The sequence below is a fragment of the Diachasmimorpha longicaudata genome, chromosome 10, assembly GCF_034640455.1.
Source record: "Diachasmimorpha longicaudata isolate KC_UGA_2023 chromosome 10, iyDiaLong2, whole genome shotgun sequence".
Lineage (NCBI taxonomy): Eukaryota > Metazoa > Arthropoda > Insecta > Hymenoptera > Braconidae > Diachasmimorpha > Diachasmimorpha longicaudata.
The window spans coordinates 4,136,430-4,158,777 of NC_087234.1; the positions used below are offsets into that span (position 1 = coordinate 4,136,430).

At 39.8% G+C, this 22,348-nt stretch overlaps 8 protein-coding genes across 11 annotated transcripts; 7 read left to right on the forward strand and 1 right to left on the reverse strand.

Moving 5' to 3' along the window:
• Positions 1–430: 430 nt before the first annotated feature.
• On the reverse strand, positions 431–3,791 carry LOC135166836 (lysophospholipid acyltransferase 5). Its single transcript, XM_064129483.1, has 7 exons — positions 3,651–3,791; positions 3,179–3,286; positions 2,970–3,092; positions 2,547–2,821; positions 2,044–2,277; positions 1,579–1,887; positions 431–1,324 (listed from the first exon to the last, which is right to left on the reverse strand). Exons 1-7 carry the CDS (start codon positions 3,748–3,750, stop codon positions 1,052–1,054), a joined length of 1,422 nt encoding a protein of 473 aa, XP_063985553.1. The 5' UTR covers positions 3,751–3,791; the 3' UTR covers positions 431–1,051.
• A 183-nt stretch (positions 3,792–3,974) lies between these two features.
• LOC135166838 (kynurenine/alpha-aminoadipate aminotransferase, mitochondrial-like) lies at positions 3,975–6,992 on the forward strand. The gene is made up of 9 exons (XM_064129486.1): positions 3,975–4,109; positions 4,632–4,769; positions 5,066–5,228; positions 5,316–5,502; positions 5,696–5,812; positions 5,883–6,206; positions 6,279–6,405; positions 6,490–6,698; positions 6,853–6,992. The coding sequence occupies exons 2-9, from the start codon at positions 4,703–4,705 to the stop codon at positions 6,922–6,924; spliced, it is 1,266 nt and encodes a 421-aa protein (XP_063985556.1). The 5' UTR covers positions 3,975–4,109; positions 4,632–4,702; the 3' UTR covers positions 6,925–6,992.
• A 42-nt stretch (positions 6,993–7,034) lies between these two features.
• On the forward strand, positions 7,035–9,095 carry LOC135166840 (bifunctional methylenetetrahydrofolate dehydrogenase/cyclohydrolase, mitochondrial). Its single transcript, XM_064129491.1, has 4 exons — positions 7,035–7,171; positions 7,597–7,769; positions 8,000–8,553; positions 8,736–9,095. The coding sequence occupies exons 2-4, from the start codon at positions 7,699–7,701 to the stop codon at positions 9,086–9,088; spliced, it is 978 nt and encodes a 325-aa protein (XP_063985561.1). The 5' UTR covers positions 7,035–7,171; positions 7,597–7,698; the 3' UTR covers positions 9,089–9,095.
• An 18-nt stretch (positions 9,096–9,113) lies between these two features.
• Positions 9,114–11,115, forward strand: LOC135166839 (glyoxylate reductase/hydroxypyruvate reductase-like). Of its 4 annotated transcripts, none has more exons than XM_064129490.1 (5): positions 9,114–9,253; positions 9,549–9,683; positions 9,807–10,127; positions 10,224–10,681; positions 10,884–11,115. In XM_064129490.1, exons 2-5 carry the CDS (start codon positions 9,613–9,615, stop codon positions 11,009–11,011), a joined length of 978 nt encoding a protein of 325 aa, XP_063985560.1. In that variant the 5' UTR covers positions 9,114–9,253; positions 9,549–9,612; the 3' UTR covers positions 11,012–11,115. The 4 variants fall into 4 exon arrangements, with proteins under 4 accessions (XP_063985560.1, XP_063985559.1, XP_063985558.1 ...); XM_064129489.1 differs by having other exon boundaries at positions 9,201–9,311; XM_064129488.1 differs by lacking the exon at positions 9,114–9,253 and adding an exon at positions 9,260–9,432.
• Positions 11,116–11,178: 63 nt separating this feature from the next.
• Positions 11,179–12,674, forward strand: LOC135166841 (thioredoxin domain-containing protein 15). The gene is made up of 4 exons (XM_064129492.1): positions 11,179–11,414; positions 11,479–11,759; positions 11,836–12,062; positions 12,176–12,674. Exons 1-4 carry the CDS (start codon positions 11,375–11,377, stop codon positions 12,528–12,530), a joined length of 903 nt encoding a protein of 300 aa, XP_063985562.1. The 5' UTR covers positions 11,179–11,374; the 3' UTR covers positions 12,531–12,674.
• Positions 12,675–12,879: 205 nt separating this feature from the next.
• Positions 12,880–16,462, forward strand: LOC135166835 (zinc finger protein 595-like). Its single transcript, XM_064129482.1, has 6 exons — positions 12,880–13,390; positions 13,529–13,631; positions 13,713–14,029; positions 14,156–14,506; positions 14,672–15,409; positions 15,482–16,462. The coding sequence occupies exons 1-6, from the start codon at positions 13,154–13,156 to the stop codon at positions 16,037–16,039; spliced, it is 2,304 nt and encodes a 767-aa protein (XP_063985552.1). The 5' UTR covers positions 12,880–13,153; the 3' UTR covers positions 16,040–16,462.
• Positions 16,463–17,238: 776 nt separating this feature from the next.
• LOC135166843 (uncharacterized) lies at positions 17,239–20,644 on the forward strand. The gene is made up of 3 exons (XM_064129495.1): positions 17,239–17,816; positions 18,500–18,724; positions 18,861–20,644. Exons 1-3 carry the CDS (start codon positions 17,756–17,758, stop codon positions 19,028–19,030), a joined length of 456 nt encoding a protein of 151 aa, XP_063985565.1. The 5' UTR covers positions 17,239–17,755; the 3' UTR covers positions 19,031–20,644.
• A 191-nt stretch (positions 20,645–20,835) lies between these two features.
• LOC135166842 (NADH dehydrogenase [ubiquinone] 1 beta subcomplex subunit 5, mitochondrial) lies at positions 20,836–22,018 on the forward strand. Its single transcript, XM_064129493.1, has 3 exons — positions 20,836–20,964; positions 21,262–21,479; positions 21,598–22,018. Exons 1-3 carry the CDS (start codon positions 20,877–20,879, stop codon positions 21,847–21,849), a joined length of 558 nt encoding a protein of 185 aa, XP_063985563.1. The 5' UTR covers positions 20,836–20,876; the 3' UTR covers positions 21,850–22,018.
• The last annotated feature ends 330 nt before the right edge of the window (positions 22,019–22,348 follow it).

Consider the following 22,348-nt stretch of genomic DNA (forward strand, 5'->3'; position numbering starts at 1 on the left):
CCGCCTCAGACGACTTAAATTTTATAATCATAACAAGTTTATAATCACTGCACAGAATTTCTCACCCGAAGTGATGTAAAGTAATTTTCCCGTACTCGTAATAAAATGCAGTATTTTCTTTTCTTTACGTTGTCATTACAAGAAAATAAATTTTCAGAAGGAACAGGGGGGAAGTTACGGACCGCCGTCTCCCCCTCAGGACAGCTACGGACCACCGCAGAGTGGCGGACCTGGTGGCCCCTATTAATCTCATCACATTTTTCCTAAAAAAATTAATTGCTGCAAATCTCGGTAACTAGTGCCACCAGCCAAAAATATCATTTTTGACACATGACCGTACATAAGTTCGCATAAATCCATCTTTAGGAAAAATAAATATTTTTTTATACAAAAAAGCAAAAGTGAAGAGAGAATGACATTTGTAAGAAAATTACTGAAAATACAATTTATTGATACTGTTTTTTTTCTTCTCATTTCGCTTTAAAAATCATCGAACACAAGAGTACATACAACAATAGCCGCGGCTGTTGAGGTTTTTCTGTTGTAAAAAAACAATAAAATCATCAACAGCCTTGACGGAAGCCCTCGTGAAGTCAAAATAGTCATTAATTCACGGAGTTCGAAATTATTACAATGAATACAAGTTCTCTTTTTATAAAAAACAAGCCACAAGAATGCTATCGACAAATATAAAAAATCGGCGAGTCTTTAAAAATGAATTGAATCGGAACTATTCGTCGCAGATAGTTCCGGTCTAAATAATTTTTGAGATAAGCACAGGGTAGCGAAAAGCTGTTACGTCATCTCCTCTCAAAAATTCGAATAATTTCGATTCCCCAGTTTCTCTTCTCGTTTAAATCACCACCATATCATCCATATTCCTCCAGAAAAATACTAAATTCCGGACGGTAAGACACCTGCGGAGAGAAAGTCCGTCCAAATTCATCATAATTCATCCTTTCCTCCTCCCCCCTCCTCATCATTAAGTTCTCATTCGTCATCGCCCGATGAATAAAATAATTCAGCGAAAAAAAAAAAAATACATGTGAAATTATTCGCTATGCGGTCTTGTTGCACTTCCTCGAATGATTCGTTTCACGTAAGGCGCAGCGAATGGATAACCACAGAAGAATAAAAATCCAAAGTAATAAACACTTGAGTAGACATGCATGTAGTGGGAATAGGAAAGTAATCCGAATGGTACGAAAGCGTGGCCCATGAAGACGAGTGTGTACACCTTCTGGATTGACCAGGCGATGACTTTGCCATGTGGAGTGGCGATAGCTGCCTGCAATTTGTCATTTTTACGAAGAACTGGACCGATCTGAAAATTGAAAATTAGATGAAGAGAAAAATTCGCAAGACGATGCCTAACCAATGGTTAACGGTGTTCAACTTTTTGATAAAGCTCCATAAAAAATATCTGTCAACTTTTTGTGTCTCCAGAAGCAAAAAATCTTAAAAATTTTATGATAATTTCTATCGAATTTTTCTCTGCATACGGAACTGGCCTCGGGGTGCCATAAATCTTTTTCAATTGAGCTCCAACAACGTCTGAAATTATTTCATGATACTCACGTCTTTCTCGAAGTGCATAATGACGAATTCATTGAAGAAGGTAATGTAGTAACCAAAATGGAAGCCATGCCAGATAGCAATAAATAGAAGAGTAAGGAATTGACTTGCGTTGCGTGAACCGAGATACTTGAGACGTTTATATATATACTCGGCGAACCACTGATTTGAGTTCATGTTGAAGGACTGAATGTAGTGGTTGAATGTCGTAGCATTTTCGAATGTGAACAGATCAACATTGGCGCAACCGTCCCACTTGGATCGGCCATTTTCGTCGCAACCATTGTAGGACAGGGCAAATGTGGTGCATACCTGTCAATCCACAATAATTTATTCATATTAAAAAAAACTCCAGAGCAAGGAATAGTGACTTTCAATCGTAAATTATCCTGTCCCTTCCCATGTAGGGCTCGCCGATAGTCAGCCGTACATGGGCTTGGACAGCATGCTCTGACTGTCAGGACTCACCCCCTCCGTCAGCAGCCAGCAGCCAATGTATTTGTAGAGGCATACCCGAGCCCACAGCCCCAGCAATAAAGCTTTCTTAATAAAATTTGCATTTCCAAAGTCCTCACTCAGCAGGAATTCGTCGGACACATAAGTCACTCCAATGAGATAAATCAGAAGGTACGTGAACGCCAAACCTGTGCGTTTTATCGCAGCTCCAATATTGTCCGGGAGTCCATCAACTCCCGTAGATTTCTGACAAGAAAATCCATTATCATCACACCAGTTGCTCTCATCAGTCAACTCATCGTGGAAATTCATAAACTCTTACGATCGCTTATTAATTACCATCTACCGTAACACTTCCCTCTCATCAGAATAATTAGTTACATAACTTGCATGAAATAATTACGAAACAAAAGCGCTGAATATTCCGTTGAACTTTGAGCACAACTCATCATCTGTTATTGTTGTGGCATTTTACTGCGGAAATGACTGTTAAAAAAGTTGATGGTGATACTTACGCTTTCTATCAAATCCCCGTTGACGTAATCGAGATATCGTCTCATACTGAACTGAGGACCAACGAGGAATGCCCCAGGAAAGTACGTGAAGCCAGCGCATTCCAGAAAAGATGGCAAGCGCTTTAATGAGACTATTTTTTGATAACCAGAGAGGTATTGCTCGTCTCGACTGCCGTCGTAGTAGTTCCAGCCGAGACCGATCAGACGAAGGGTTAACACGCAATGGGGCATTGTCCATTTAATGTCGTAAGCTTCGGTGCTCGTTGTCCAGTAGCCTGAACGGAGAGGAAAATTCAGTTTGAAAGAAAATTGCAGAGGAAACGGAAAAATTGGATTTCGACCGCAATCCGCACGTGATTCAAATTCCCAATAAATTGAGGGCAAACAATTTTACTGGAGAATTCTAATTCAACTCATTCTTACCGTACAATAAATGTGACATATTGAATATAAAGGTAACAGCAACAGCTAGCTTGGTACTCCCAAGGACTAGTAAAATCAGGTACGTTGTGCATAAAGAAATAGCAGAGTGGCTCATATCCCAACCTGGTGAGAAAAAAAATCATATTACATATTATCATTCAAACGTAATTCATAAGCTGATTATCAGCGCGATTATCGAATAATCTCACCGAAATTCCAGATACCCAGGAGAACTCCGCTGAGAAGGAAAAAAACATGTTGATGGAGGGGTGCTTTGCCGTAGAGAGTGCGACGGTGTAAGTAAGCTAACGGAAAGCCTAGAAAAAAAATAAAATCGGGTGATAAGAGTTATCGCAACATTCAAGCGATCAAATCACGTTCAGTTAGAAAATATGATTAAGCCCAATTCCCTAAAATTGTCTGAAAACTATTGAAGTTGAAAAAGATCGAAATTAAAGGTGATCTTTTAGTGGGGGAAAAATAATTTTAAAAAATAGGGAACCGCCAATAGAAAAAATAATAAAAAATGCATTCGCTGAGATAAAAAACTGGAAACTGGCATTAGTTGCCCGCCCCTCATTACGAAAATTGCTCTGACAGAATGAGCAGTAATTTTTTCAGTTCGCAGTGACTGAATAAATTTCAATAATTCAAGTCTTCACAATTTGCTGAAAAAATTACCAAGTGAAATTGAAATAATGAGTCGTAGAGCGGGTTCCGAGGCTCCCATGGCGCGTGCCAGCTGAGCGACACCACTGCCCTCCTGAGTTTCCGCATTCATGGCTATCTCCTCAGGTGTTAATCCTCAGCTGCTCAATGTCACTCACTAAAATCTCCTCCGCTCTCCCGAACAACCCGATAATCAATAATTATAAATATCTACAATTCGCCGAGCGCGTTGTCACTCCAGGTTTTATGTCAATATTTTGTCTAATATTCATTTGAAAAGTTATTAACAGCGATAACGTCACATGGTGCGACTCGGATGCTGATTTACATGTATCCCCATGGCTCAGCTTTATGCTGTACTGCGCATCGGAGGGGCAACGTTCCGCATTGGCTTTTTTTTCAAGATTCTATTGACAGAGTGGGGAGGCACCGCGAGAGGATTTTGAATTTAAATGGAAGATGGCGGGAAAGGTAATTTCTGAGAAACGAACGTCGATATAATAGCAATCAGCTTAGTCGACCGCGTATCAACAGTTTAAATTCGCGATGTTTAATTGACGAATTTATTTCTGTGATTATTTATTTATTTGATTATTATTTAAAACATTATTTTCTATTCAAAAAAATCTATGAAATACGTCAAAGGTTTTTTATGTTTGTTCAGTATAATAAAAAAAATTATAGACAATGTATGTGGTTAAATAATAACCACAACGTTATGAAACTTCATTGCGAAGCGCGCGTTTATTTCTCGTTCACTTGAAAAATAGTTTTCTTATCACTAACCTGGGATTTTTCCGGTCTATCATGCTGATAACATATTGTTTTTCCAGTGCATTTGTCTACCCACCCGGAAGCAACAGAACTAGAAAAACTTTATCCCATTACAATTTATTATTATAGCGATTGGGCGTAGTCGCATAAATTAGCGGTCGTCGGATGCGTCCGGCCGGAAGATAATAGGTTTCTATTACATATAAATATCGTTATTAGAAGACTAGATCTCGGCGCTAGGCTCTGGAGATATAAATCCGGCTGTTTGTCATTGCATCACTGGAATCGAAATGGATTACTCGAAATTTTTCGCGCGGCGAACGACTTTTCGCACGGACAATCTCATCAGGCGTTTGAGTAAGTCAGCGAAAGCCCGTTTTTCGCACGGAGAGAAAAATTCTTGAAAAATTACGTGCAAGATAATATTCGGTAAAAATTACGGAACAGTTACACATTTTTTCAGTGAATTTTCAGGGAAAAGTCCAGAACGTTCAAGAAAAAAAGAACGTTCAGTAAAAAAGTGTGTAAATGTTTCATAATTTTTACTGAATATTATTTTAACTGGTAGATTACGGAATAATCATGTAATTTTTCAAGAATTTCTCTCTCCGCGCGTAATAGTTTCCGATGAAATGATTTTTTTTTCTCTTCAGCCAAGATATATTATCAAAACCCTGGGTCTGTTAATCTCGGCTCGGGAATGCCCAACACCACGCTCTTCCCATTTCAAAATTTATCATTCACCAACGGCGACAAAACAACGACACTGACTCCACAAGAACTAGCGACTGCATTGCAGTATGGACCGTCTCCTGGGTAAGTAAATTATTATTATTATTTTAGTTATTGATGAAACCGATAATTTTACCTCATCCTCCGATTTTATTATTCATTGAATTACAGATATTTACCATTGCTCCAAAAGTGGAAGGACTTCCAGAAGAATCGGCACAATCCACTGTTCGAGAACTGGGGCATTGCCATCGTTCCTGGCTCGCAGGACGGATTTTATAAAGTTCTGGACATGATTATTGAAGAAGGAGATCCCATCATGGTTCAGGCACCAGGATACACTGGAACTATAGCCGCAGTGAGTTCATACAAGGACGACTGGGAGAAGTTGCGGGTCGAATCAACACCTTCCCGGTCAATTCCGATTTTTATTCTTCTAACGTCGACTAATCATGAAACAACCGGATTTATTTTCTGGAATAATTACAATCACTTCGGCCCTCAGGGTGGGGGAAATAAAATATCCCATTAATTCCTGAAACCCTTTATAGGTCCACGCAATGGCTCCGGAATACATTGGAATCCCTCAAGACGCCGACGGGATAATTCCCGCTGAAATCGAGAAAATTTGCAGCGAACGAAGAAATAATAACAAAAAATTACCAAAAGTAACTGAAAAAATTCTCCTCATTAGCCGCAAGATAATTCCTTGATTACTCATGATGATTAAACCTTCAGGCCCTCTGTGTGAACCCCATCGGTGCGAATCCCACAGGAACGGTCCTCACAACCGACCGGAAACGGGAGATCTATCAACTCGCGAAGAAGTACGATTTCCTGATAATCGAGGACGACCCCTATTATTTTGTGCATTTCCTGGACTCCCAGCCGCCGTCGTTCCTATCCATGGACACAGACGGGCGGGTTATCCGGCTGGACACATTCAGCAAGATCATCAGCTCCGGATTGCGCCTCGGAGTTGTCACTGCGCATACAGAAGTCATTGATAAGCTCATCGTCAGCATCCAGAACACTGTCCTCCACGCGTCCTCCTTATCGCAGGTGAGAAAGAACCGCATTGCTCGGGGGTTGAAGTGAATAATCCTTGAGAGACTGTAAAGTCTTCTCCCGCAGATGCTGTTGTTCAAGCTTCTGGATGACTGGACAACAGAAGAGTTTGAAAATCACATAAAGAAAGTTCAGACTTTTTACAAGTCTCAGCGGGATGTCATGATCAAGTGCTTGAAGATTCATTTGGAAGGTGAGACTCTCACTCCTAGAGTGATCACCACGACATCATGTCCTCCAGGTTCGGAATTTTGTCTCACATTTATTTTCGGTCTAGGCCTGGCAGAGTGGACGGTCCCCAATGCTGGAATGTTTATTTGGATTAAGCTCAAAACCAGTCACAATGCCCTCAACTTGTTAATGGACAAGTTGATCCCCAACGGTGTTTTCATGATTCCTGGGAGTGCGTTTAATTACGAGGACACCCCAGACGATCACCACTTGCGTTTGTGCTACAGCTTCTCCACGGAGGAGGAAATAAATCGGGTAATTTTTTCCCTGTGCTCTATTGATACGATGAACTTAATTTAGTTTTTAACGAAATTTGTTACAAGTTCCTGGAATAATTTGCAAATGAAAAATGACATATGAGGCTCCCCCTGATTCGACCAATATTTAGTTTAATGATTTTTTTTTTTAGGCACTGGAGGTCCTGGTGCGGTTCCTACGCGAAAATATAACACCAGAGGATACTAAAGCAGGAACCGAATGAATAATCATGTAATTCGCCTGAATGACGTTATGTAACGTATTAATTTATAGAAATATAAAATGTTTACTTCAAACTCAAATAACATAATTTGTTTTTGAAGGACTGGATTTTTTTTTTATTTTCAACAAAATCCCAGTTATCCTTTTACGAGATTTCGTTGTATAATAAAATCTTTTTCATGTTTACAAACTTTTTATCAATACATCCATGACATATCGCCATTTGACGATAAAACAACACCTAACAGGCAAGTAATTGTGCATTGTCTAAGACGCACGCAACCGACAATTACTCACGTCCAAGCGTAGAACATGTCGCAATTAAAAAAAGACAAACCTGATAGCTGACAATAGCCAGACATTTCTATTGACAACTGGTACGAAGATAGTGGTTATAGTTATTAAATATTCATATGTTACGCTTATGCAATCGCCACTACTTACTTACTACTACTACTACTTACTTTTTACAACTAAAATAAATAATGCAAACTCTTGAAAACAGATAAAGTAATTGCCATAACTAAAGATCTCGTCGGTTGTATATAGTCGATCCCTCATTACCGATAACGTATCAAGTTAAGGAGGAAAACGAGAGCACGAGAATGATTTAGAAAGTTAAATCCCCGCTCTTTTCCCCATTTCTTTGAGACAGTGAGTACACTACTTGCAGGGTCAGACACGCGGATCAACTAACAATCGATACCTCGGCGTGCACCTGCAGTTTACAACTCCTGTTGTTAATTTCGATGTTATTTTCGTTAAAAAACAAAGAATGATCGTTTTGAATATTGTGAGGGCTTGTGTGTGGCAGTCATCTCGAAAAATTCACACAACAATCTCGCAGTGAGTATAAACACATTATTTTGTTCAGCCGGAGAATGCTGACTTCCTACGCGCATGAGCGAAATTTTCGCGCCCAAATTCCCGAATTTTCAAATTTTTGAATTAAAAAAAAAATAGAAATTTCTTTTTTTCTGGAGCAAACGATTTTGTCAATTCAATTTGTCACTCATCGCAGAGATTAATGGAAAACTTTGACAAACGGATAAATAAAAAAATGATATGTTTACCAGATGTGACGCGGTGGTAATCAGCGGCAAGCAAATAGCAAAAGACATAAAGGATGAACTAAAGGTAATTGTGGACTCCTGGGTGGCCTCAGGACGCAAACCCCCCCGGCTCTCCGCCATTCTAGTGGGCAATGACCCCGCCAGTGAAGTTTACATCGGGAGAAAAGTGAAAGCAGCGAATTCCATCGGAATTCGTGCAGAGACAATCCTCCTGAATGCCGACATCAAGGAGGAGGAACTTATAGGAAACATAAAAAGGCTCAATGCGGATCCGGATGTCGATGGGATTCTCGTCCAGCTGCCACTGCCCTCGGGATTGAACGAGAAAATCGCCTGCGAGACTGTCTGTCCGAGCAAAGACGTGGACGGATTTCATTCTGAGAATTTGGGATTGCTCAGCACTGACAGCGAGGGCTTTGTCCCCGCGACAGCTCTAGCTGTCCGGGAACTGATACTGAGGTCAGGGGCTAAGACCTTAGGACGTAATGCCGTTGTCATCGGGCGGTCCAAACATGTAGGATTACCCACAGCTCTTCTGCTCCATGCGAACGGAAAAGGTCTTGACTGGTCTTTTTTCAGGGTTTTGGGTGGGCCAGAGTCTGGGAGGGCACTTCCAAGTAGATTTGGACTTTCCCTAGCTGTTTGAATAATTTAATTCCACCGAAATTAATTGCATTGCTCTCCAGATTTGTTAATAGGAAATAAAGAAATTACGTACCTTTCATTCGATTTTTTCCAGGTGACACCAGAGCCCTTGACATGACGACAACAATTTGCCACATCCACACACCTCGAGCTGAACTGATAAAATTCGCCAACTTGGCAGACGTTTTGGTTTCAGCAACGGGGGTCCCTGGTCTTGTCACTAAGGACATGGTGAAGCCTGGAGCCTGCGTGATCGACGTGGGAATCACCCGGGTGGATACCCCGGATGGAAAGACGAAAATCGTTGGAGATGTTGATTACGAGGAAGTGAAGAAAATCGCTGGATTCATTACACCTGTTCCGGGGGGTGTGGGACCAATGACTGTTGCCATGTTGATGAAGAATACTCTGTGGGCGGCGGAGAAAAATCTTAAGAATAAAAAATAATTTTAAATATCGTTGGCTTTATTATCCAAAATGGACTCTTTTTTTCCTCGTTTAGAAACTAACGTGAGATTTTTTTTGTCGCCATTTGTCTCCATAAAAAATTTTCTCCTTCAAGTTCTAGTCCTGTCCATCTAGTCCAGAGGGAAAATTAGTGCTGCTGGTTGTGTGAGTAATCAGCTGATAATCAGCTCGGTTGTGAAACACCTGTCACCTGTGTCAATTGGTGGGTAAACCATCAACACTGCAGTGACCAAACTCAGATATTTTACTTCATTTTCGTATGTCAAAAAAAATTAGTTTGCATGTGTGGAATTGACCTCATGGTTTGCTTGATTTTTTTTTATGTACGTAGAGGTTATGCCTGACAAATGATAAAAAATGTGAAATTTTTATCAGAACTCGTAACCATGCTGTTCAAGGCAGTCCAACAATTGTCTCTGAAATCTCGAATTTTTTTCAGTGTCGAGGGGCCATCGTCTAAATCTCATTTGTTTAAAGGCTTTGTCAAGACGTTCAGTTCAACAATGGAGAGACCGAAGGTGTTGATTACTCGTGGCGATGTGCCACAAGCTGGGGTCGATCTTTTGAAAAAGACGTGAGTGAAAAAGTTTTTTTTCGGGAGAAATTAATTTTATTTTGAAAAATGGCTAATAATTTTATTTTCCATCTTTTGATTGGAAAAAAATTCAACGCACATTCTGTCTCCACTTTTGTACAGCTGCGACATAAAAATGTGGGACAAGACAGTTCCCATCCCCAGAGCAGAGCTTCTCTCGATGATCCGTGAAGTCGATGGAGTGTTCTGTCTTCTAACTGACAAAATAGATGAGGAAATCCTTGCAGCTGCTGGACCACGACTGAAGGCGGTGGCCACAATGTCCGTGGGCCACGACCACTTGGACCTGAAAGCCCTCAAGGCTCACAACATCCGAGTGGGCTATACTCCGGGGGTTCTGACTGATGCGACGTCGGAATTAGCTGTTGCTCTGCTGTTAGCCACTTCCAGAAGGATTTACGAGTCTTCCCAAGCATTAAGAGCGTGAGAAACTTCTCTTCTTCTGATGCAAAAAAATTACTTTCCCGAGCTTAGCACAAAATTAATGAATTATTTTTTTTGTAATTGTTCAATTTTTAGAGGTCAATGGACATCCTGGTCTCCATCCTTCATGTGTGGTCCAGGTCTCGCCAATTCGACAGTCGGAATAGTTGGCCTGGGAAGAATTGGCCTCAGAATTGCGGAGTACCTGAAGGTGTTTCGAGTATCTCGCATTCTCTACACGAGCAGAAGTGAAAAACCAGAGGCTGCAGTGTTCGGGGGTGAGCACGTAACCCTGGACACTCTGCTCGGCGAAAGTGATTTTGTGATCGTTACGGTTGCTCTCACCTCGGACACCAGAGAGATGTTCGATAAAAGTGCCTTCGGAAAAATGAAGAAGACTGCGATTTTTGTTAATGTCAGTAGAGGGGAAATTGTGAATCAGCCAGCGTTGATAGATGCCCTGAAGAGTGGGACAATCAGAGCTGCTGGCCTCGACGTCATGACCCCTGAACCCATTCCACTGGACCACGAGCTCTTAAAGCTTGATAATTGTGGTAAAATCTTTTTTAAATAATTATTTGTTCGTCCGTTTGTCAAAAATACATTACAAAGTGATTGAAAGTGCTTTCTACTCGCTTAATGATCATTTTTAAGTATGAAATTAATTTTTGAGTGAAATTCGAGCACCAAATTTTCATCGCCAGAAGTCTCTTTGGAATTTTGATAATATATGCTTCATTTAAATATTTGTTCCAGTACTGGTGCCTCACATTGGAAGTGCAGCACTCGAAACGAGAGAAAAAATGTCCATAATGACTGCAGAGAATATTCTGGCTGTTCTGGAAGGAAAACCGGAAAAAATGCCAGGGGCTCTCCAACTTTAAAATTCTTTTTACGAAATTATTAGCAAAATGCTACTATCTCTCAGTCTTTGATAAAAGATATTATATTATTTTATAAATAAATATCATTAATATTGACTCAGCAATTTTCCCGCATTATTGATTTGAATTTACAACTTCACTCAATATGTGACGTCACTAACAGCTGATCAATGGTGCCCTTTTAACAGTCGCGAACTAAAATTTCGACGTTTACTTCTAGTAACTAAAGAAGCACGAATAATAATAAGATAGTTGGTTATCGAAGATGTCACAAGTAGTTTTCTATCGATTATTAGTTAATTACTAGCGATAAGTCAGTAATAATAGGTGATAATTGAGATGAAATAATATTTTGAGGTTATAATGAAGTGCAGAATCTTTGTTTATTTATTCGTTTTCCTGAGTAAGTTGATAAATACTTCTTCAACTCTTCATCTTCATTATTTATATTGACTATTTTCCTTTAGTTTCAATTTCCTCGATACCTGCTGATGATTCTGAAGTCCCAGAGGTACAGATTGAAGCCGATGAGCTAGAAAGTGACACGAAAAATGAGGCAGAAGTCTTATACGAGACTAAAATTGTAGAAATATCGAGAAAGACAAATGAGGAATTTTCACACCTTATGAAGCAGGGAAAGGATGAGGAGGATAAAGGTAATGCCACCATAACCTCGAAATTGAAGAATGAAGGGGCTTACAAAATCTACAACAATTGCTTAACAGATCAAATCTATGGGAGTGTCGAAGTAAGTATCACGATTATCCCGGCCTCCTAGAACTGTCTAAATATTGCTCGAGGGAGTAACCCTTTTAATTCAATAGGTCGTCAATGCTACCAGGCTTATGGAGCTTCTAATAATGGACCCAAGTCACTCCAATGCCACAGAGATGGATAAAGAAGGCAAAATTCCACCAAAAACCTGCATTCTGGTTCTCTTCTACACCAGGTGGTGTGTGTTCAGTAGTCAGGCTGCTCCTCACTTCAATGCACTACCAAAATTCTTTCCGCATATTAGAGCAGTCGCCATTGATGCATCAAAATATCAAAAGTACGTAAATAATTTTTTAATGAACCTGGAGACGTTCACATTTTTTGATACCCTATCATTGATCAATGTCAATGGCAGCTCTTTATTTTTTGTTCAATCTCATGATTTTCCAGCTTTAACACTCAATTCGCTATCGTTGGAGTTCCAATGTTAATGTTCGTGTACAATGGGAAGCCTCTGGTAAGGTTCAACGACTCCTCTTATACCTTGGAGTCTTTCGCAAAATTCGTTACTGATTACACAGCTCTGGAACCGAATGGTTCCCTCTACGTGACATCTGGAGACTTCGCTGGGCCAGTGCCCAGCACTCCATCTAATGAATGCGACTACTGTCTCATCCTGTCCTGGATCTTCATTGCTGCTTGTGCAATTTATTTCACACTGCAGAGCCAGTGGTGGAAGCAGTTTGTCGAGCTCATACAGAATACGTGGAGAGAGAGCAACGCACAGCACGAGCATACCGATTAATCATTCATTCATTCATTCATTCATTGTGATACGTAAAATTCCTAATTGAACAGATTAGGATAAATCGTCATGACTTAACTCATTTCGTTGTTATTGTTGCAATCTAGTTCCGGTGGAAATAAAGGATTCCATTTTTTTTTCAGCCAATTAGCTGATTTTGAAAAAAAAATACTGAAGTGTGCAATTATGTTTTTAAACAAGTCTTTTATGATTTTTAATTGCTGCATTCAAATTCAGGACGAGAAGAAATCTCCCAACTTGACTTCGCAGTTCCGCTCCCTCTATACGCCATCACTCCGTCGACCCAAAATGGCGTCCATTAATACCCTAACTTCATGATTGTTGTCGTTTTTCCCTTCGAAAATTTGTTTGAACTGAAGTTCGTCCTTAGGCTCTCCAATGATACGATAATCTGTCAATTCAAAACCCCTGATATCTGATAATCAACATAGTCTCCTCTAAAGTGAATAAAACCCCGATTAATCGGCGATAATATGTCGTTCTGTGTCCTAGGTTAGGGACAATTTTTTTCGGGAGTTTTCCCTCAGAGTGTTGAATTGTTTTTAAAAAATAAATGAAGTGCTGAATTTTGTTTTAATTTTGAAACAAAATAATCACGAATTATGGGATCGTCACTTCTAGTCTGTCCCATGTGCTGTGGAGAGACATTCAACAGTTCCCAGTCACTTAAATATCATTTATTAAGTATGACTGATAATTTGTACTGTCCGGGATGCTCGCAAAGATCCGAGTCTGTTGCTGCACTGATTCAGCATCTTGATGCTTGTGGCACCGGGGATAATGTGACTTTCGAAGAGACTGTCAATGATGATAAAATTGGAGAGGACGAGGTGCTAATGGTGAGTTAAAATATTCAGTTATTTTCATTTGTTTGAGTGACAATTTTTTTCGTTAGTTCATCTGAGTGATCTCAGTTCAGATCATTGACAACTAGGAACAGAGGCAAATGACAGAATGTTTTTTTTTTGTTGTCTCAGGATACCAATGTCGAACAAATTCACGAAAGTTTTCTGGCATCTGTCAACAACGAGGGCATTATGATCGTAGGTGGACCTAGATCCCTAGAAGTGGACGACGATGGTAATAAAAAAATTCGGGAGAGGCTCTTCAATAATTTGAACAATTGTTGAACAAAAATAAATCCATACATGTGATTCTCAGGAGAAATCAAGGTGGTGCAAAAAATGGGCAGTGACACCGAAATGGAGGAGTCTATTCTCCCTGATAATGAGTACGAGGATCTCGAGAATATCGATGGAAATGAAAAAAACTCGGAGAAGTCAACGATCAGCAGGAAAGACACCAGCGATAACGCCCCTGTCATCAGTATTCCAGAGAAGGCAGATGACACGAGTAACGATAACGTTATCGGAATCTATACTGATGAATCAACTGAATACTTTAAGGATCAGGAGAACTTGATCGAAATCACTCAGGATGAGGATACCAGAGATATCGGTGAAGATGAATTCATGAAGGTGAGATAATATTCTTATCAGCGTATCAATGTTGAAGGAATAAAAAATCTACGAAAGTAGATCAATTTAAAGAAAATTATTAAATAATATTTTATTATTTTCTATACTATTTTTCGATTTTTCTAGATCGATGCAACAGCGCTCTACAGTTGTAGCAGTTGTGGTATGGGTTTCAATTCGGTGTTAGATCACATAAAACAGTACCACGACGGTCAGGAAGTTGTCCTAGAGATGGCTGACGAGTCACCAACCCTTCCGGAGGAGCCTGCGGTACCCGAAGAGCCAGTGGCAAAGGCCAAGCAGAGGCAGAAGATGAATACAATCAAAACTGAAGAGTGCATAGACTCGGAGGGAAGACTCTACACAAGAAAAGTGGTGCAGATCGAGCCTTTTTGGGATAAATCCAACCGCCAGGGCGACAATTCCAAGACAGCTTCGATGATAGAAAAGTTCTTTTTTAACACTGAAGGTGTCAAGGTAAAAAAAATTATATTCAAATAATAAAATCGTAGCAAAGTCAGAAATGAGAGGTTTGTTGATGATAAAACAAAAACAGCCCTCCATTGGAGGAAAACAGTCCAAATTCCTCGGACCCCCTGAGACCTCTCGAGATCTCCATTCAGATCTTCACGTTCCTTTCAGACCTGTCAAAAACCAGAGCCCCCCGTTCCACCCAAGTTCCACCGTTGCAGCCAGTGTCTGGAGCAGTTCTCCAAACTGACAGATTTTCGTACGCACGTCTGCCTGAACGGCTCAAACCACTGTGATCACTGCGACCAATCATTTGCAACAGCAAAGGCCCTTCAAATCCACTCGAAAATGCACGAAGTGGATTCCAACGAGCCTGACCGCCAGTTCATCTGCACCACCTGTGGTACCAAGTTCTCCTCCCATAAGAGTTTGCGCCTGCACTCTCGTATGCACGCTCCGGTGCGCGAGAGGCACGTGGAGGCGCCCGAAGGCGACCCAGACGCTACCTTCACGTGCTTCGAATGTGGAAAATCCTTCTCCGAGTCCTACAGGAGCGCTCACATGGCTCTGCATACAGAAGACTCTGTCACCTGCACGATATGCAATAGAAAATTTGATTCTGCTGATTCTTTAGCAATGCATGCAGCTGTACATCCGGAGCTGGGGATCTCCGAGCCCCGCAGGAATCAAGGGAGGAAACCCTGGAAGAAGGCGAAAGCGCCCAGCCACAGTGAGAATCCTTCGGAGGGGGCCGAGGAGGAAACTGAGGATGACAAGAGCAAGGACAAGGACAATGGGGACCTCTCGAAACCTTATCAGTGCCAGCACTGCGGGAGGAGGTTCACCAGACCTCATGAGAAGGTGAAACACGAGAGGATTCACACTGGAGAGAAGCCACATGCCTGTGAGGTGGGTGAATTTTGTTTCCCCCCGAATTATCGTTATTTAATGTGATATCACAATGTTTTCATTTCCCTCCAGGTCTGTGGAAAAACTTTCCGTGTCTCTTACTGCCTGACCCTTCACATGAGGACGCACACAGGGGTCCGGCCCTACGAGTGTAAACATTGTGGCAAACGCTTCAAAGCCTCATCAGTTTACAATCATCACTTGCTTACCCACGGCGAGGAGAGGGCGTATAAATGTCCGTTCTGTGTGAAGACATTTAAAACCCGTGTGCAATTAGCTGGTCACAAAAATAGTCACACTAAACCATTCAGGTGTACCGAGTGCTCGAGGCCATTTGCCTCGTTATACGCCGCCAGGGCCCACATCGCCACCCACAAGAAAGACAACAATTTGAAATTCAGTTGCTATATCTGCGGTGCCTCCTACGGGCGTGCATTCGCTCTCAATGATCACATGAAGGTCCATGGCAGTGAGGCGGTTGCAACCCCGGAGCCTGCACGCGAGGAAGTTATCCATGAGGACTTTCTCCTCGAGGAGGACATAACTGAGCAGGAGCTCAGTCAGGAAATCAATCCCGATTTGCAATTGAATGAAAATGGTTTGATCAAGAAATTCGTGGACTGTGATTGAGATAATTATTGTTTGTGCGGGGAGAAAGGAATTTTTTCAAAAGTCTCCTAAATAATTTTGGGAACAATGGATTCCGCCGAGGAGTCGAAAGAGCTGGGGACCTTCGATAATATAGTTTGCGAAAACGGGACTGATCGCTTATTGTAGAACTTTTCACGAGAATTTTTATCCTATTTTGAGAAATATTTCTAGCACATTTAGCTTGCAAACAAAAATATTTTCCAATTGTGTCAAAAAACATCTAAATAAAGTGGGCCCAATCTCGTTTTCGAGGTCAATGACGGCCGAATTCTGTCGAAGGTTCAATCACTGCTTGTTTAGACGAATTATTGTATTTTTAGTTGTGTACTCAATTACCTTGGACTGGAATTTTAACGATTCTTTTCATCCAAGTGCCCTTAATAAATTTATAATGCGATCAAATATGTTGTGTGAGGTATACTTTTAATTATCAGAGTCAAGCTAGAGCAAAAAGGGCCCAGATTTGGGATCAACCCGTTTTTTGCCCCTATCTTTGGAACTATCATAGCTAGGACAATTTGGCTGGCGCCATTGGATTCGTGAGACGATTTCCGATTTTTCTAGGGGTCCGGGAATTTTCTAAAGTCGATTTTTTGTGGACCCAGCGCCACATGTACAGCTTACCTTTTCCTCTCGACAGTTGAATCCCTGCACACCGGTGCTCTCAACGTTTGAAAATTCTCTGTACAGTTGATCATTTGTACTTTAGTCTATCTTCTTCGATATAGACCAAAGCAAAGGCTCATATTCATGTTGGCATGAGCCCCAATGGAGCGAGGCGCCACCGTCGATAATAAATTGTGGTGGGGAATAATCAAAATTTTTATTTGATTGTATTCGATGATTACGTACAATGGATATGTAGACACGAGCAAACCTTTATATTCCTGCTGTATTATAAACGATTTTCTACAAAACTAGCTACAGTTCAATACAAGAAAAAAAATTTTTTTTTTTCGGTAAAACGTCATCATGAACAAAGTTCAAATAGTGATTATCGATTATCCGCAAAACTACAAATAAAATCAAGACATCTACAATGATGTACTAACCATGTACAATCATGTACGTCAGTTAGTTTTTCCATTTGCAACCGCTTGCCGACTAAGTATATTGTGGTAGACAATTCAATAATAGCAAATGGCGGGTGAAATAATAACAGATGATTGAACCACTATCTACCTCCCACTACCACAATCTTCCAATCACTCTCTCCCCCAACTCAACGCGCATTTATCTGTCATAAATAGAGTAGGAGAACGCCGCTGACAGTGGTGTGGGTAAACGTAGATCTCATCCAGACGTTTCAGAACCCCTCGAGAGTGTACCCCACTTGCTCTTCCGGGCCAAGTAAATAAATCATCGTTCCGTCGAAAAAATTTACTTTCCACCAGTGATCAACTGATAAATCCTGTTTTCGGGAATTTCGTGTGAGGTTAGGTCCAGGTGAACTGTCGATTCGTAGGATCTCCAGTCATTCAACCCCAAAAATAACAACAACAAGAAAACAAATAGTTGCAGAAAGTGACTCTCCGACGATATTTCTCGTCAATCGTATTTTTGTCAGTGACTCTTTCATTATTTAGTTGGCGAGAGTAATGCCATGATACTTCTCGTGTAAAGAGCAAGATTTCTCTCTGGTGAAGTGGGGGAGCAAGGATTTGGAGAAATTTTTTGGGTTATTTTTGGAGGAACATGTTTGGGTGGAAAAGTACCAGCTACTTTGGACTTCTGATTGTCTTTGCGGTTGTCATAGGCAAGTACACACACTTTTTATCAGCATCCTTCATTCTGATGACGATGCACATCTTATCGACGAAGTGTATTGCATACGATGATTAATTAGTAGCCCATGACTTGATAAAATAGACAATGTTGAGACTGAACAGCTGTATTGTCTCGCAAAATCGGTGCTTAAACGTTGGGGGTATGTGTATATCGCACACAGGAGGATTAGTTTTTTAATTGAAGAAAATTTCTAGAAGAAGAGGGAACGGCAGTTTACACGTTCTCAGCCGTTGAACAATTGGGTGCTTGTCTCCCCTTTTGGTTGTCGTTAAAACCTACTCTTCTCTTTCCCCCTCGGTTTCTCTTTCAGCATGATATCTTCAGGCGCGTTCATGGACAATCGTCCACTTCCGGTTCTCATTATTCAACTTGAATCAACCCTTTCTGTGCCCATGATTTAGTTTAATTCTCGAGAGATTCTGAAAGAATCAACGGATTTCTACCGTCGGATAATACTTTTGTTCTTCTCAGAGAACAATAGATCTAAATAATAATAATCATGATGAAACTGTTTCATTTTCGTCTTAATCGTGTTTCAACTTTGACTGAATGGAATTAGAAGGAGTCTCTAGAAGGTTTGATAGAGGACGACAATTTGGAGGCATTTGGCATTCTCTCGTTATTTATTTATTTATTCATTTTTCACTACAGATTGCCATGGACAAGTGGGCAAACCGTGTCAGACTGACTCGGTGGGTTCATCGGATTCCTGCGGTGTGAATGAGAGATGTGTGCAGAGTACAACATTAAATAACACTGCAAAATGCGAGTGTCAGAGAGGTTTTAACGCAGTGGCTGGGGATTGCATTGTTGTGTCAACGACAACTGCTTCCCCCACAGAGTCTGCGGATCACATAAATGAGCCCGAATCTTCAGGTGAAGCCTTCAAATAATTCAGCTCAATTTTATAGCGAAACTTAAGCCCCCACTTTCCTGGGTTTTTCAGAATATATTATGTGGACAATTTTTATTATACTTTCATTAAAAAAACAGCCTAATATATTTTTTGCAGGCAGTTCTGTAGCAGTTGGATTACTAGTCCCAACATTTCTACTTCTCCTCGGTGGCCTTGGATTCTGCATTATTAGACGATACAGATTGCTTCCCTGTCGTAGAAATATGTATGGAAATGTGTTGGTAACACGAGAGGAGGACGATGACGACGATCCTCCAATCGCCTAAGTAAATGATTAAACTGAAAAATCCTAAAGAAACGATAAAGAAAAGACTGAGAAATTTTCAACCTAAACAAAAAAGTCTCCATTGTCATCGAGAATTGAAGTAAAACAATGATATTTTAATTTTATAATCCTAAACATTTAATTCAAGGGAATTGAAAGTTCAGCCATTTTCGCATTCCCTTGGTTATCAAAATTACTGTTTTTATTTCTTGTTTTCCAACTTGGTGGAAGGATACCTCTGTTGAATCGTTAATCGTTAGAAGTTGAAGGGAAAAAAAACAGTAATGCCGAGGCCAAATGTGTAAAGAAGCGCTTAAACGCTTAAATGCATATATTTATGTCTACATGATATTCCAAGAGAAAAAATAAGTCCATTGATTGCAGATAACTTTAAGATGCATGTAATGAATGCAACTGTTATTTCTGCATAATTAGGTTGTTGCGTGATTTTTTAAATGAGTTTTTTAAACAAAGTGATTCATAATTTAGTGAAAAATACTGTATACCTATTTTTTTTATTTAAAAAACAAAAATTATTTTGACAAACAAAATCGTACCTCATGAGATCATAAGTTAGACGTTTTCAGTCGTATGTTTTTCATTTATTTTTCACTACTTGTTTAAAGACAAACAGGTTTTTATTCTTTTTCAACACCAAAAATTGTCATGCAAAATCCCAATTGTAATTTTATTTTCCAACACCTAGTAAATTCGAGTATCAATGAGTTTAGCTATGGTTCAGTGAAACAAATGCATATGTATTTTTTTTTTATTAAAAAATAATCGAAAGCATGGGTTATCTGAAAAATTTTTATTCTTCCTCTGAACCATACAATTCAATCGACTAATACTATTATGTAATCCTGATGAAGGGTGTACTGGAAAATGATTTGAAAATACTGTTCCTTTGGAGGGACATTCTAAATGATGATTTTCAAATCATTAGTTCTCATTTTCGTAAAAGAGATGAATTTTTCTTCATCAATCAGTAATCGATTGTGGACTGAGAACAGCATTTTTTTTTCTCAACAGATTCTGGAAAACAAAGTGAATAAATTTTTGTAAATAAATAGTTAAATGGCTCAATTCTAGAGTAATTGATTGCATTTCTTGCCAGTTTGTTTACTGTTACAACAAATTATAACTATCAGTAGTTTTATCCTGTATTTCGACCTTTACTGTAGAGACAGGAGCAATTCGTCATTTTTACCATAAAAGCACGTAAATTTATTAATTATATATATGATTATTATATATATATAAATGTATATCATTGTATAATACATGAACACTATTCTTGTACTCTATTATTTTTTGTACAGAAAATGAAAACGGGAGGGTGAGCACATTGATGGAACAAATCGATTCGAGAATAGGGACAAGTTTGTGACAGCTTTAAGTCGATCATAATGATTTTTTTAATGTTTAAACTGAGGATAAATTGTGTTCTTTATGTCCTCCAATCAATGAAATTCACAGCAGAATCGAGGGAACAATTTAACGTGTATTTTCTTCCCCAAAAACACTGTGATTTATACAATAACCTGGCCATTATTGTTTGATGCTTTTATTTTAATTAAATAAAATGTTGAATAATAAATTATCCATTCAAATATTCATAGCATCATTTATTTGCGACACGGAAAATTTAATAAGCCAATAAGTGATTGAATCAATGAATACCCCAGACCCCCCAAACCACAAACTTGAAGTTCCTAAAATTGAAAAAATGTAGTTTTTCGCGTGAATTCTGTCGATAAAGCAGGCATTAGTTAATTGACACGTGTTATCTACCGAGCAATAACACGATACATTTATGGTGTGACAGTGACGTCACAGTCGGAAAAATGGCGGTGTGGAGTGGTCTTGTCCGTTCGGCTCTGCCAATTTTCAGCAGAAACAAAAATCTAGTGGTGAACAATTTGGTGAAAAATGGTAATAGCAGGCATTTTTGAACTCTTCCTCAGTCCCCCAGTGCAATTGTTCAATTTATTATTCAGTAGAAATCATTGAATTTGTTTGTTACGCAACGGTGTCTATACACATGCACTTGAACATTTGTCACATCAAAACAAAGTAAAATGTTTTCAATAAAGTTTCTTAACAAGATATTATCTCGAGTGAATGTTCGCCCCAATCAGCTCCCTGTCAATAAATGCCAATTATGCTGGCAAGTGCCTCACATTTTTTATTCAAAAACAGAAAGGTTATGTTTTTCTTTATTTACTAAAGGGACAATCACGAGAAACATGTCTGGCCATGAGAGAACGATGCCAATTGTCCCATCTCGCTGGATGTGGGACAAAACGAAGGATTTTTACCATCTCTACATCATGGTAGCTGCTATTCCAATTGGACTGACCATTTTTTACACCAGTGCTTTCATTGGACCTGCGACACTAACCGCCATCCCGGAGGGATATGAACCCCAAGAATGGGAATATTACAGGGTAAAGCTCTCCCAATAAAAACACACGTGTCGATTATATTTTATTCCGCGTTCATATTAAATCCGAAACAATTCCAAGAAAAATCACTTTCATTATTATCGTTGAATTTAATTTACAGAGTCCAATCACCAGATTCCTCCAACGCTATGTATTCACGACAGATCAAAAGGAGTACGAGAAGTACTGTCACTTCCTCTGGACTGAACAAGAGGTCATAAAATGTCGTGAACTTGAGAGCAAAGTCAAGGCTTTAATTAAAGACCGCAAGGATTACCAGGCTTACTACTATCTTCCCTACACCAGTGCTACATACATGCGTAGAATGGCTCAAAAGGAGAAAGACCAGCAGGAACTTTTCAGTGGTAGTTAAACGACTACAAGGATTACCCTAATTAATCAACAGAATTCAGCGAACATGAATTGAACCTGGAAATACATCGTAATCGGGCTCTTAGCATCCAGTTGGTCATTATAGCTTCATTTTTAGTGGTGAATATTAATTGTACAGTTATTAAAATAAATGATTAATCTTAACCAAATCGTGTCTTTTCAAAATCATTGCAAATATCGAGTTCGAAGGTTATTCTCTCCGGCCTTAATACCCACCAAGTAGTTTCCCGAGAACATGGAAAACAGAAAATGATGATCAATAAATAATTGCTGATTATTCGATCGTCCATCTCGTGGGAAGTTAAAGCTAAAAAAATCAACGTTTACATTCTCGTCTTTCTGGACGATTCTCTCCCAAATGACAGGATTTCCTATATTTGTCCGATGACGTGATCTACTCCCCCTCCCCTTTCCGCACTCCGATCCGCGGAACAAGTGGGAGGGGCCCATTGGGCCCCTGAAGAACCAGTGGAAATGCC

Bases quoted from the DNA above. Each gene is read 5' to 3' on its own strand.
- LOC135166836 (XM_064129483.1), bottom strand. From the start codon at position 3,750: ATGAATGCGGAAACTCAGGAGGGCAGTGGTGTCGCTCAGCTGGCACGC. The intron at 2,822-2,969 runs GTAAGAATGAGT...CTCTCCGTTCAG, and splicing joins TATGTCACATTTATTGTACG to GCTACTGGACAACGAGCACC. The intron at 1,325-1,578 runs GTGAGTATCATG...TTCAATTTTCAG, and splicing joins TTATGCACTTCGAGAAAGAC to ATCGGTCCAGTTCTTCGTAA.
- LOC135166838 (XM_064129486.1), top strand. From the start codon at position 4,703: ATGGATTACTCGAAATTTTTCGCGCGGCGAACGACTTTTCGCACGGAC. The intron at 5,503-5,695 runs GTGAGTTCATAC...AACCCTTTATAG, and splicing joins ACACTGGAACTATAGCCGCA to GTCCACGCAATGGCTCCGGA. The intron at 6,406-6,489 runs GTGAGACTCTCA...TTTTCGGTCTAG, and splicing joins CTTGAAGATTCATTTGGAAG to GCCTGGCAGAGTGGACGGTC.
- LOC135166840 (XM_064129491.1), top strand. From the start codon at position 7,699: ATGATCGTTTTGAATATTGTGAGGGCTTGTGTGTGGCAGTCATCTCGA. The intron at 7,770-7,999 runs GTGAGTATAAAC...TATGTTTACCAG, and splicing joins ATTCACACAACAATCTCGCA to ATGTGACGCGGTGGTAATCA. The intron at 8,554-8,735 runs GTCTTGACTGGT...GATTTTTTCCAG, and splicing joins GCTCCATGCGAACGGAAAAG to GTGACACCAGAGCCCTTGAC.
- LOC135166839 (XM_064129487.1), top strand. From the start codon at position 9,496: ATGCTGTTCAAGGCAGTCCAACAATTGTCTCTGAAATCTCGAATTTTT. The intron at 9,684-9,806 runs GTGAGTGAAAAA...ACTTTTGTACAG, and splicing joins GTCGATCTTTTGAAAAAGAC to CTGCGACATAAAAATGTGGG. The intron at 10,682-10,883 runs GTAAAATCTTTT...TATTTGTTCCAG, and splicing joins CTTAAAGCTTGATAATTGTG to TACTGGTGCCTCACATTGGA.
- LOC135166841 (XM_064129492.1), top strand. From the start codon at position 11,375: ATGAAGTGCAGAATCTTTGTTTATTTATTCGTTTTCCTGA. The intron at 11,415-11,478 runs GTAAGTTGATAA...ATTTTCCTTTAG, and splicing joins TTATTTATTCGTTTTCCTGA to TTTCAATTTCCTCGATACCT. The intron at 11,760-11,835 runs GTAAGTATCACG...TTAATTCAATAG, and splicing joins AAATCTATGGGAGTGTCGAA to GTCGTCAATGCTACCAGGCT.
- LOC135166835 (XM_064129482.1), top strand. From the start codon at position 13,154: ATGGGATCGTCACTTCTAGTCTGTCCCATGTGCTGTGGAGAGACATTC. The intron at 14,030-14,155 runs GTGAGATAATAT...CGATTTTTCTAG, and splicing joins GTGAAGATGAATTCATGAAG to ATCGATGCAACAGCGCTCTA. The intron at 14,507-14,671 runs GTAAAAAAAATT...CGTTCCTTTCAG, and splicing joins TTAACACTGAAGGTGTCAAG to ACCTGTCAAAAACCAGAGCC.
- LOC135166843 (XM_064129495.1), top strand. From the start codon at position 17,756: ATGTTTGGGTGGAAAAGTACCAGCTACTTTGGACTTCTGATTGTCTTT. The intron at 17,817-18,499 runs GCAAGTACACAC...TTTTCACTACAG, and splicing joins TGTCTTTGCGGTTGTCATAG to ATTGCCATGGACAAGTGGGC. The intron at 18,725-18,860 runs GTGAAGCCTTCA...TATTTTTTGCAG, and splicing joins AAATGAGCCCGAATCTTCAG to GCAGTTCTGTAGCAGTTGGA.
- LOC135166842 (XM_064129493.1), top strand. From the start codon at position 20,877: ATGGCGGTGTGGAGTGGTCTTGTCCGTTCGGCTCTGCCAATTTTCAGC. The intron at 20,965-21,261 runs GTAATAGCAGGC...TATTTACTAAAG, and splicing joins GAACAATTTGGTGAAAAATG to GGACAATCACGAGAAACATG. The intron at 21,480-21,597 runs GTAAAGCTCTCC...TTTAATTTACAG, and splicing joins AAGAATGGGAATATTACAGG to AGTCCAATCACCAGATTCCT.